The 13406-nt window shown below is 38.1% G+C and overlaps 1 protein-coding gene across 17 annotated transcripts in view; it reads right to left on the reverse strand.

Annotated features, from left to right (window-relative positions):
* ESRRG (estrogen related receptor gamma) overlaps positions 1-13406 on the reverse strand; it is a 406419-nt gene that overhangs the window by 116906 nt on the left and 276107 nt on the right. For all 17 annotated transcript variants that reach the window (XM_037406050.1, XM_037406043.1, XM_037406044.1 and 14 more), the window contains one exon: positions 11378-11793. In XM_037406050.1, the coding sequence (XP_037261947.1) occupies positions 11378-11793 (416 nt within the window). The remainder of the gene's footprint in view (positions 1-11377; positions 11794-13406) is intronic.

Below are 13406 nucleotides of genomic sequence, written 5' to 3' on the forward strand. Positions count from 1 at the left end.
AAACAGCTTAGCTCAGCTTATTCAGCTGCCCAGCCATGCATCCTATTGCCCATGACTACATTCAGTATGACAGACTTTGCAGCAGTCAGAAGTTTCACCAGGAAACTGACTTTTAAATAAAGTATCTTCCCCATCAGCCTGTCACATCTTGCTTTAAAGGTATTTCTTTATTTTCTAACCCTTTCCCCCTGTGATTAAGTGCATTAGTATCTTAATGAAAATGCATTCTGTTTATTGCCCTCTTGGGAAGCAAGAGGTCATCACACCAAATGCATAAATTGTCATCAGAGGCAGTCCGAGCATAATTGCAATTTTGCTGCTCCATGTTTGCTGCACTCAGGGTCCATCAAAGTCCCCTGAAACATGCGCAGGTTCTAATAATTAGCATAGAGTCTGCCTGGGACCACAGCATTGATGAAATATTTCAGAGTTAATCACACTTTGTAAACACTGATTTATATTGACTACCTTTCTCCAGACTGATGTGTCCTCATTAAATATCACATTAGTGGATTGCAGGATTGCACAAAGACCAAATGCTCAGCAACTGCTAATTCAACAGGAAATTATACTTAAACCACTTATACCTATTGAAAATTGGTTAAGTATTTATGATAAAGGAGGTCTGCATGGTACAATGTATATACTAACAATATAACCAGCATACTCTGCATGCCCTTTTCAGGCCTGTGCAGGCTTTCTTCCTCCTGAACACTGCTGCATCACTGACTTAGCAATGCCGGTGGGTAAAACAGATTTTGCTGTGTCTGAACGCTACTGGCTCTTGTTAACAAAACTCAAAACTTCAGTTTAGTCCTCTTCCCCTTTCTTAGCTCCTGAGAAAAAAGCTATTTAAGAAACTGAAGGATACAGCAGGCAGGAAATTCAGCGCAACAGCTCCTGCAAAACTTCTTTCCAATACACATTAGCCGAGTTAGGAGATAACGCTTCTGTAAGGATACATAGGAAAGGGTGGTAAAGGCAAGCTTTAAAAAAAGATTCATATTATCCTCTCACACTCTAACAAGGCATTTTTAGTGAGGTACAACCACTACACAGGGAGACCTTCAAAGCTTTCCACAAACTGTATTTCATTAACTTCATCATATTGTAGTCATAAATATATTGCCAACCCTATTAAAAAAAAAAAAAAAAAGAAGAAAAGAAAAGAAACAGGGAATCAAAAATACTTTGCAGAACAAAGACATCTTTACGCAAGGTCAGAAATGATCTTGATCAAAATCAAGATTGAGATTACAACACAGAACTTCAAGCAGCAAAGCTCTGGTCCAAGGCAAGTGAAGCACTCCCACTGCAGCCAGAGCCCTTGTGCACAGATGACAACAGTTCAGATGCCAACGCCAAAGCTAGTATTCAAAATCAGAAAAATATAAGCAAGATTGCTTATTTCCCTAAATAGAGACTTCTAATCCATACCCTGACCTTTCAAGTTTGTGCAAAATCCTGTGAAACATGGCCAGGGTCTGTGGCCTGCAACACATTATGCACCGACAACCTAACATTTTTCCTGCAAATTCTTGCCACCTGAAAAGCTCTAGAATGAGCTGTTATTCTAGTCACTTAGTTTCCAGTTCTTTATCTTAGAAGGGGAATCTTCTCCTATCTATTTAGAGTACTTTAATGAATTATACTCTACAACTGATATTAAATCTTAATTTTTGATGTTAGTAAATAAACTTGGAAGATGGCAGCAAGAGTTCCTCCAATGAACTCAGCAGAATTACAGCAACTGGATTTATTGTTGCAGCAAAGAGCCACACCTTACCAATGGCCATAGATGGTTCCCCTAAAATGTTTCAGCTTTCTAGAATATGGCTAGACTGCAGTAAGGGTTCAAGAAAACTAGTATTTTGTCACCACTCCATACATGAATGCAGTACTTTATCAAATATTCTTATGGATAGACTTCATTTCTGACAGCGAGCTTTCCTTAAAAAAAAACAAAAACAAAAAAACCAACCAAAAAATAAAATAAAAAAACCACCACAACCTCATGAATTTTGCAATGGACACTCAAAATGCATTTTACCTAGCACTCAAAAGTATTAGTGGATATATTTTTACTAAAGATCTACATCTACTGTATACTGCAGGTCATAAGAGTTCTCACAATTTCTTATTTATTTCTAGAGTGCTCACAATTTCTTATTTATTTCTAGAGTTCTCACAATTTCTTATTTATTTCTATACACTAAAAAAATAAATAAAGAAATTATTTTAAGAAGTGTTTGGGAATCTGTACAATTTCATAGGTGCACTACATCCATTCAGGATGCTCAGATCCACATTTGATTTCAACGAGGAAGATTCAGGAGGCCCGACCTTTAGTTGTCTACTACATGATGCTAGTGGCTGAAAGTGAGCAGCTAGTAAGAGTATGTAAGTTGAGTTTGCCCAGTCCTGTCAACAGCTGGAGAGGTGGCTGTGTTACACAGTGAACAAAATCAGCATGGCAGCTCTGAGTCTTTAAACTGGACTGACAAGAGCGATCGAGCAATTCATAATATCTCCTGGCTGGTTTACAGAAAGGACTGGGCTCTGATTACTTATTTCAGAGTCTTTTGTACAATTAGTTTGCAGGCAATATAATTTTCTCACTTACTCCTTAATAGAATTGTGCAGCTAGCTGGCTGATAGAGTAACAGCGTATATGTAAAACTCCTGCCTGAAGTGCCAGGGAATAATTTGTATATTCCTTTCAGCAGTGTAATGGACTTTTACAGTTTGGCAGTTAAAGGGCTGAGTAATGTAAACTAGTATGACGTTTGAAAATAAAAATATATGTCAAATCTTCACTCCCCAAACACACTGCCAGGTGTTATAATAATACAACAGGATTTATGCCAGCCTGAGTCCCTTTTTTCTCCTCACGCACTGAGGAATGTTCATTTAAAAACATTCCTTTTTTCTACTAATTTGTTAAATTTTATGATCTCGGTCAAAAAAATGAGAAAATACTACGAACACATGGTGCCTATCAAGTGCAACTGACTCACTAAAAATATGATGCCCTTTGATCATGAGAGAGCAGGTGAACTGCTAAAACTTACACTGCGCAACCGGCTCTGGGGTTTTAGATGCTTCAGACTGTCAGATCTTTACAGCTCCAGGTTAAACGGGCCAAGATATTAATTTTTCCATCTCACAGATGAGGTTTGAAGGTTACCTGTATGAGATATGGAGTCACTGTACAATTGTAATGGTACAGGGACTTACTCGATGGCTTTACAAGCTAGACAATCAACTGGACTCAGCCAAGATGCTTGAGACCATTTTGGCCATTTCTCGCACAGAATTGACAGTAACACTCAAGGTAACAGAAGAGCAGTGAAAACAATGACAAAGAAGAGGCCACTGAGATGACTGGACCTTACGCCTTGACATCTGATCCCAAACGAAGGTGCTGTCATCAACAGTTACAAGTTTAGAACCTCACAGATATCAAGGGGGCGAAGCTGGCTCTAGAAAGTGGCTCCAGCCTGTGGGACAGGCTGAAATAGGGATCTCTCTTCCAGAAATACAAGAATAGAAGCTGCAAATAGCAATTGTCCGCAGAAGCTTTATTTCCCTTTTCCCACTGTGACGTTAGATATTCTGACACTAAGATGTAAAAGGATTGCTATGAGCTACTGGAATATGCTCAGGACATCTTTGGAGAAGTAAAAGACATGAGGAGGACTGAGACACAGGGTGAAAATGTGCTTGGGAAGAGCAGCCATGAACCACTCACAGAAGCAGAAGGAATGCTGAAGACACCAGTGTTGAAACTTCTACTGTGTGAGAATGTAGATCCAGAAGTGGGGGGAAGGTAAAAAAGGCAAAAAAATAGAGAGGAATTAATTATTCCTTCAATGTAGTAATTTTATGCTACTATCAGCTCATGGAACTGTATTTCAGTATCTCTTTATTTATATTCAATAATGCCCCATTTTTCTCCCAAACTTTCTCTTTCAGCTTCTGTAACCTAATACCTTTTTTTCAAAAGCTTGTATTTAAAAATCAAGTGTTCTCATTATTCTTAATAGAGGCCTCTGCATCACTGGATTTAAGCCTTTCTGCAGTAAGGTTGACCCCAGGCACCACCTTCATGCTCTGTCTTCCTGGGTGACAGACCCAAAGGAATACACCTGCTTCTCTGTGGACTGGCACGCATGAAAACTCTGGAAAATGAAAAGTAGCCAGGATTACAGCCATAGATCGTCTGGGAATTAATAAAACGCAAGTCTTAGAAAGAGACAGAGGAATCTAAGCCAACACAGAGAGCGAATTACAGTACATCAGGTCACACCTTGATATGTAATCCAACCAGAACAGAAACAAGCAGCTCCTGAGAAACCGAGGAGAAATAGGTGCTATCGGAAATAAAAAGCAACAACAGGCTAACTTAGGAAAAGAAGAATAAAGAAAAAGTCCCAGATGGGCTTGTATTTGATGTTTATAGAACTTAGCAAAGCTAAACTGAGAAAAGTAAAAATATTTTCTCTGAGGTTAAAAATTTCAGTTCCTGCAGACTCTGCTCCCTACTTTGCAGTCAGAACTCAACTGAATTTGAGTAAATATTTTCACAAGTAAAAGTACTCTTATCAATAAGGTTTCAGAAATGGGGTCAGGTTGGAATGAGGTTGGACTTGAACCTAGCTGAATCCAGTTTGGGCTGACAAATCCTTAGATGGATTCACCTGATACTGTAGATAGCTCTATGAATTATAGACCTATGAATTCTGCTACTTGTCATCTGGAGCTGATTAAGCCTGAAGTTGACTGTATTCACAATTTTTCACCCAGATGACTTCAGAAACAATATTGCGCACACAGAGTTACAGAATGTTTTAAAATGTGCTTCTTAAATGCCTCAAATATTTTTTTAAGATTACAGGACTCCATATGAAGGATTATGCTTACGTGTCTGTTGCTTGTGTTGCCTTTTCTGTCACAATAAGAAACTAATGAGAAACGGCTGGTTTTTAAATTACTCTACAGTGTAAGATGGTGTTTGACAGAGGGAAACAGCCAGCTTAAAAGTGGATTTTAAAGGAAACCACTATGTTGAGTCACCTAAAAGAAGCCGGTTTACTATGTTACTGAATTGTAATATGCTTATAACTTCTAAAATGCATTTCCTAATTTCTTTTTCTTTTACTCCTAGAAAACAACATGAATGCAGAATTGAAACAAAAATGTAAAGGTGATGCTGGTTGCTCTGACTGCACGACATTTTTGCACCAGCCTCTAACTTTAGGTAGATGGGTTTCCAGCATCATAAAAACCACTATAATTTTCAGTATAAGGCTGATATTAGGGGGTGTTGAATGACACCTGTTAGGGCCCAGCTACCTTTGATTCCCACTGGAGTCAACTTCTTTGTCTTCAACAGAAATGAAGGGCATTTAGGTCATCGTAACAGAGAATCAGTGCTTTGAAGACACAAATAGAACTGAACCCCTGCTGCCTGGCAGTCACCAAAGAGCTATCCAAGTCAGAAAGACCAAACCATCTACATTTTATCCTTACTGGTATTTATCTGGGTCTGGTTTGATACATCCTACCAAGATAGCACGGAAAATTGTCATTGTTTGTTTATGGGTACACAGAACATTTCAGTCTGTAAAGCCACAAACCAAATTACTTTCACAGCAGAGAAAAAAAAAATCATTTAAAAAGTTATAGAAAGATTAAAATAAATCACTGGCTAGCTGAGACTTCATGTGTCTCTAGTTTCAAACTACACAGAGCTTCGTAAGTGGGCTGGAAGCTTTCAGTTTATAGGAAATAGAGACCCAGACCCAATTATAATGGCATTGCTACATACGCACTGTTCCAGTACTACCTGTAAACCACATCTCTTTCTGAGTGATTCTGATGAGTTCGAAATAGCTATGCACAAATCGGGATGCTCATTCTTATTCTCTAATAATCTAAATGCAGCATATAATTAACAAGGCTGTAAGGAAAGCAGTGGTAGTAAAAAGGATAGAACCACCTGTATACCTTTAAACTTCTCTCTGGTTCTCAGATTTCAGTGTATTTATATTTTATTGCCTCATCTTGTTTGGCTGCCATAGTTACACAATGACATTATGACAGAATAAAAGACGTGTTGGAAGGAATGAAAAAATACTCAGTCACTAGTTTAATTGGCCCAAAGGTACAGAGAAATCGGGGAAAAGGGAAGATATCTATCATTGCTTGCTTAAAATATTCTTTGAAAGGAATGCTGATGCACAGACTTTCACTTATATAAGGAAGGTGAATGATTTAATCAGGTAATGATGGATTCAGGTGACATTTAGTGTTAGGCTCACTGGAGGGCTGCCATCTTTGCGCCAGAGCCAAGGTCCACAGACTACTGCACCAAGACGCAAGCCTCCACACTATCTTTCCATAAAAACGATAATCTTAGCTACCAGTAAGGATGCTGAAAAGCCATAAAATCTTACTTAATTTGCTTTCACTTCCTCCACAAAAATGATGTACCGTATTATAGGAGTCAGCTTTGAGAGATGCAAATTAACCTTTGGAAGCCACTTCTGTCATGTGCAACTTCAAATCAAACTTTATGTTGCCCATTTTAAATGTCACCTTTCTGAATTTACATAGATAGTTCTAACTTGCCTAATTTAAACGTCCTGATTTTTTTTATTTATTTATTTATTTATTTACTTATTTACTGTAAAGCATTTGTACATTTACAGGTCAAATTAGCTCAGTAATGGGTAACCACTCTAGAGAGGGCTGAAGAACCTGAACACTAAAGGGATTAAAAACAACTCTGGGTAACCAAAAAAGGCGAACAAAGTACAAAGCACTGCCATCTATCTCCTAATTTAGGCAGGCTTTGAAGACCATAGGAACTACATTACTGCAGAACTGTAGAGCTGAAGGCTCTTAGATGATCAGCATAAAATGAGATAGCAGACTTGGTCTAGTTCACATAATGACCAAAAAGACAACAGAATTCCCAAGATGGAATATTTCTTGTTGTGTTAGGAGACATGGATAAGCAACAAATCTCAGGGATAAAGCTCTTAAATGAGAGCGAAAGTATGATTGCAGGGCTCCTTACTACCAATTGCTTTACTCACCCTGTGTATAAACAGAAGATTGCCTCAATACTGCTCATCCAACAGTTTTTCCTTAAAAACTAAACATATAAACAAAAAACCCAAAGCCTAGGAACTACAAGGAATATTAAATGCAAAATGTTTTAGCTTTTGTGGGGAAAATTCAAACACTGTCCAAGGAAATAATAAGTAAGGTAACACATTTGCAACAAGCCTTACCAGGAAGGCAACATATCAATACCTACACATTTCACACTGCCTTTTCATGCTACTCTAAGGAGTGCAAGGACAACAGTCCTCAAGATTTGGAGGGAGGAAGTTGTCTAGATGCAGGCCATTATTTTACAGAGATGAAGGCTAAAATAAAACAAAATAGTAAACTATCTTTGAATCTGTAAGTCCTATCATCCTTCTACTGAAAGCAAGAATATAACTTCAATCCCCTTGCAGAAACATTTAAGTTACAGGCACTGAGTAATTACATGTTATTAATGAAAAATGTGTACTCACTAGTCTTTACGATAACTGAGCAAATAAAAATTATGAGAAAAGTATTTACACTAAATATTCACTACAAAATACCTGGTAAGTACGAGGTCTCTGTGCTGAACATGAGACTTTGCATGCAGCTGACAACTGCAAAGTCTATTTTTTCTCCTTTTTCTTTTAATGAAAGCTCAGAGTTTTCAAAATAATACAGTGCACAGCAAAAACTGTGGAGAGACCCTAAAATCAATGGACCTGTAACTATTTTTAGACATTGCTATTTTCTACTATCCCTGATGTTAAGCCAATTTTGGGAAGATTTGGCTGTGTGTGTTTCTGTGAGACATTCACAATCAGCCACCACGTAAACTATCCCAGAAGCAAACTAAGAGCTGCAGCTGAATGAGTCCTAGGCTGAGCAGAGAGAACATCCAGTTCTCCCATCCCTTATATGTCACAAAAGGGGCAGAATATCATTAGATTCTATTGTGACCTAAGATTATGCTGATTTTATATATTGAACAGGGTTTTTTTGGTGGGTTTCAGTTTTTTAGAAGTAATTTCTTGTTTCTATTTTTTTTAATATTGTTGATTTTTATCATAATCTATGCGTATGTTGCCACACTCCCAAATGTATTTATGTGCTATGTTAAAACTATATATTCAAAAAAGCAAAATCACTCCTCCTTGTAATTCAAGACAGGGTCCATTTCATTTCTTTACTTTTAAGAAAATTAGCAGGGATTGCAAGAGGCAGGAAGAAGAGAAGAATCAGTCAGCCAGGAACGGACTGTTTTAGACTACATTGCTGTCATCTGAAAGGGATTGATGATCTCCATTACTCTTAAAAACAGGTGTATACATTAGAGCAACACCTGCCTCACGGAAGTGGCTACTAGGTATCCTGTGATATTCACTCCTGTCTTATACAAGATGCTGGTGTACAGATACCGTGCTGGCTTTCTGAACAGCTGCCTCTGGCTTTCACCTACTGAGATTTCAAAAGACTCCTTTGAAATGGCAAGAATGGAAAGACTCCCATTGACTTAGCCGAAAGGACACCAGGCCTGACACGAACACAAGATGTGCTTCATAATCTAACTTTATCAGCTCAGCCTTGCTCTTACTGAAGTCAGGGCAGTTTTGCCCATGATTTCAACAAGAGTAGCACTTCGGTTTTACAAGTCTGAGCTAATTTATTAACTGATGAATGACAAACACAAAAAGTTTTGAAAGTCAAATGTTCTTTTTCACTGAATCTATAAATTAAGTACCCATCACAATTAAATTACTAGCGTTTAAAATAAGCAGTTCTTTGAGCCAAGATATATTATCCTTACATATGCACAGTTACAGTATTTGACTCTTTATAAACAGTCTGGTTTACTACTCTGTATTTATAAATTTCTTGGGGGTTTCATGTTTGCAGTTATGTAGTAATCAACTTATTTTAAAAGCAAGCAGAGAAACGATGTGATATGAACCAGGAAGTGAAATGGTACAGGGAAGAATGACCTCTAGGAAACACTGGGACCAAATTCAATCATTTAGAGCAAAAAATCCTCCAAGGAATTATCCTTCATGCAAGCCTAAAGGCAGAATTTGCCCATTCAGAACATGAGCAGTACCTTTTTCTTATATATTTCTTGTCACCTACCACAATCCATGGTTCGATTCACCAAAGTACATTGTTTCCATTATTCTGGATGGTATCTGAAAACTCCTAGTAGGTGTGTCAGTTCAGTCAGCACCATCACTGAAGATGCTACCATGACATTATGATGGTAACATACTTGCTATTCTTAGTTTCTTCATTGTCGCTTTTCCATTGGATGGTTGGGTTTGCCTTACTGGCTTTTTTTTCCTTTTTTTTTTTCTTTTTCTTTTTTTTTTTTTTTTTTTGTCTTCACCTCTTCACTGCACTGTCACCTGCTAATGCAGCTAGCGCTCTAACCATACTGAGACATTTTGCACAGCTGCCAGTTCTAACTTGAGCTGTGTAGCCAAGCCCAGGTTGCTAATCTGGAGAATGACGTCCCTGTCTTGTGCTTCCATGCCCAGAAACTTGCTGTCAGTGGTGTGGTGTAAAATTGCAGTCTACCTATTACTGCCAGGAGTCAACACTTGAATCAGTTGTTTCTGTGGCATTTTTCAATGCTCAAAATACAACTAAAATACTCTTGCATCATTTCAGTTCTGTAGGACAGCTATTACATAGCAAGTAAATACTATTTATAAAAAGAGACTTGCCAGCTGAAGTTGGTGCTTGAACCTTAGCAATCACAAAATACAAGCTGCTTCAGTGGAAAACCTTTTTGAGCTTTTCTGAAAATGTTCTTGAAAGTGAAGTGAAATCACCTACCTCTTTTTTTTTTTTTTTTTTACTTTTTCCAAAACAAAGACTTGAAATGTACATACTGTTTCTGCATATGAGCTCATTTTACATAGGAACCCAGGCCACTAGGAACCTCCACAGGAATGTTTGTTTACTGGTTGGAAACATTGTATCAGTCAGCTCCATTAGAACAAACGAAGTACAATGTTTCTTTTTAGTGGCTACATGGCCATAATAAAATGGGAACTTCCTGCAGGGAGAAGGACCACATCATCCCCCAGTAATAGCATGCGTAAGAGCAGAATAAAACGGCCATTGCCTCAGCAATGGAGAAATTAAAACATTCATTATTTTTCTTATTAAGTTTACATTAAATATGGAAGAATGACATTTCAGAGATCTTGAAGAAATGTTTCAAATTTGGGGTTACATGAAATTACAACCTGAAACTAACTTTATATTCCTTATCATCACTCATTTTTAAAAAGAAAAGTATACCATCAGATTGCCTGGTCTTTCCTGACAATTTCAGGTGCTCAACATCTATGAAAATCAAGCAGGTTTATTGAGGAGCTTAAATTTGGACTTAGCAACCCAATTTTAGTCTCTGAAGTTTGAATTTAATTTAATGTGACACTATATTCCTGTACAGGCCAAGCTTGGCCTCGTGTTCTTTAAATAAAGCACCTTCAATTTTATGTGAAAGGATGATATCTAAATCAAAGTAGAAGGTTATTTTGTCTCCACTGGTTCTGAAGCTAGAACAAGTGGTCATGCAAATTACTCCATTCATTCTAATTTATGCCAAAATATGTGGCATATTTGTAACAGGTATCAAGAGTAGATTAGTACAAAGTACTGGGCAGAGACCAAAAGCTGCCAACTTACTGTCCTTACAATGTGGTCTTACAGAGATATTTGTTGAACCTGTGTTCAGGAACAATTAGGGCCACTGTGTATTGTATGGGTGAAAGACCAGTTATTAATACACTGATATGCACAAAGCACGTCATCATTGCATTTTGTTCCAATTTTAAATGCACTGGTGCTTTAGCAAAAATAAACTGGATTTCTGCCACAATTTAAGTATGGCAGTGGTGTAACTAGGAGCAAAAACCCAAGCACAATCCCTGTGTGCCAGCCACAAAGTGTGTTCAAGAGGCATCCACGACAGCCTTCAGAAAATAGTTTTCTTCACAACAATCATTTAAGGGAACCCATGAGAAACTCATACACTGTAGACAAATCTGAACGTGCACCGGATGGCTCTAGTATTTTTCTGTTTTTCATAATCAAAATAAATGTAGCAGTGGGCTTAACAGAACAGACAGATCTCCTCAAAGAAGCCCAAAGGGGTTTTTCCATGAGTAATGTGTGTAGGACCAAACACAGCGACAAATGAAAAGGTACAGTCAAGGACCATACTATTTCACTTTGAGGAAAAGGAATAAAAGAAATTCAAAGAACAACCAACCTTGAATTGTCCTCTTGAAGAAAGCCTTGCAGGCCTCACAGGAAGCCACTCCATAGTGGTACCCCGATGCAATGTCACCGCACACCAAACACAGTCTTTTGGGCATCGAGTTCAGCATATATTCACACTTGGTCTGTGAATCTTCAGCGATGGTACTGGAGCAGTCATCATACCGTTTCCTGACCGGCCCATTGCCCCCAAGCCCTGTGGCCGAAGGGTAGAGGGGAGGTGAGTCCAGCCCGTTCTGATGTCCATTCATGGTGGAACTGTAGCTCCCGCTGGCGTCTGAGGAGCCACCGGGGCTGTGGTGGTTGATGCTGTCCGTCAGAGAGGCAGGGCTCGACGGTTCCGTCTTGATGTACGACGAACAGCTAGAATCAATGTGTCGATCTTTGCTTGACATTCTGCAGAGAAGCCTGTAGTGGAGAGAGAGAAAGAAGAATCTGTGTATTAAAGGCAGTGCTCTTTAAGGCTGCTCTGGAAGGGTTAGGGACTGCACATCATTCATTCATTAGTCAATACCTCTTGTTCTACATGAAGGTAATCAGCATAAGGGCATGACAGAGCTTTGTCAAAGCTCCAGACAGGCAGTAAACAAAAACTTTAAAGAGACCAAATCCGTCTGTTGTCCCCTCCACCTGCCCTCTAGGCTATGTGTCAACTTCACATCAATTCTAAATTCTGAACTTGTCATCTAGCCAGTCAAAAAACTTTAAAAATCTTCTTAGATGACTTGGCTATCAAATGCCTTCCTTTTTCACTAGTACTTCCTTTCTGTAAATTCTGTCGCCATCAGGAACAAATATTTCCAAGTTTGATCACATAAATGTTCTGCTCTGTAATTAATATTTGTCAAGGCACTTGGCAGAAACATGTATCCATCCACTATTGATCTGATCCCAGAACTGAAGAGCAAGTCTCCCACAGTCTTTTTTTTCCCTTTATTAATATTGCTTTATTATAGATACAGCTATTTAGTAACAGAGTAGCACATCAGCTGGGAACCCTAACAAATAATTAAGTCTGGACTCCGTTTTCACAAAAATCTAAGTGAATTGATTCATCAGCTCTGTCTGCAATTACTTTCTAGCCATCATCCTCAGACTAACCAGTAATAACTACGCCACTATCCCATACATCTGCAGCTCTATAGGATCTGACATTTCATGCGTTCCATTCTTGGATTTAAAAATACTTATTTATTAGAGGAAATCTTAGATAGAAGTTCTGTCTTTCAGAACGTGAGATTCTGTCTTACTTCTCAGTGCTTATGTTTTGAGAATTAAGCATCTGAAATAAAACCACGTAACATCTGATCTGACAAATCAGTATTTTCTATCAGGGAAAAAATGAGTCTTCTTTGTCTATTCCATTCCCAAGTTTTTTTTATGATTTTAATATGTATTTTAGGGAGAACAAGGGAAAAAATAATAATTAGAAAGCTCCAAATCAGATACTATCTTCATTTTCTACAGCTGTGATTATGAGACCACAGTAGCAAATGGCCTACCCAGCATTTTCCTGACAGTACTCTCAGAAGCTGCCAAAGCACAGATGACAGTTACGAGCGTTTCTCTAGAAACGTTATCAGCCAAAAAGCAACTATCCCAAAAGGCCACCCCCCTGAAACTATAGATTCAGGCTTTCAAAGCAAACCCATGACTCCAGACAATATGACTGACTCAAATTTCTGAAGTAATTTTTTAAATCTTTCTTGTCTTCGCTTCTTCATCTTTTCATGTTAAAAAAAACCTAAATAAATAAAATCAATTTCCATCTCAAGATCTGGAATCAAATTCACCAATGGAAAACAGACATAAAGCCAGACAGTTGCCTTCCTTTCTAGTGAGAGTAACCGAGATCAGAACCTGACCCCCTTCAATAAAAATAACTTCTTAGGATGATATTTACCCTAAAATCAGTGCTCATGGATCTTATTTAAGACCTCTCAATTGTTGTGATTTTTACTGTAAAATTCTACTGCAAACAAACAATACGTGAATTTTGGAAATCAGCTAGATTGATGTGC

Source organism: Falco rusticolus, chromosome 12 (assembly GCF_015220075.1).
Source record: "Falco rusticolus isolate bFalRus1 chromosome 12, bFalRus1.pri, whole genome shotgun sequence".
NCBI classification, from domain to species: domain Eukaryota; kingdom Metazoa; phylum Chordata; class Aves; order Falconiformes; family Falconidae; genus Falco; species Falco rusticolus.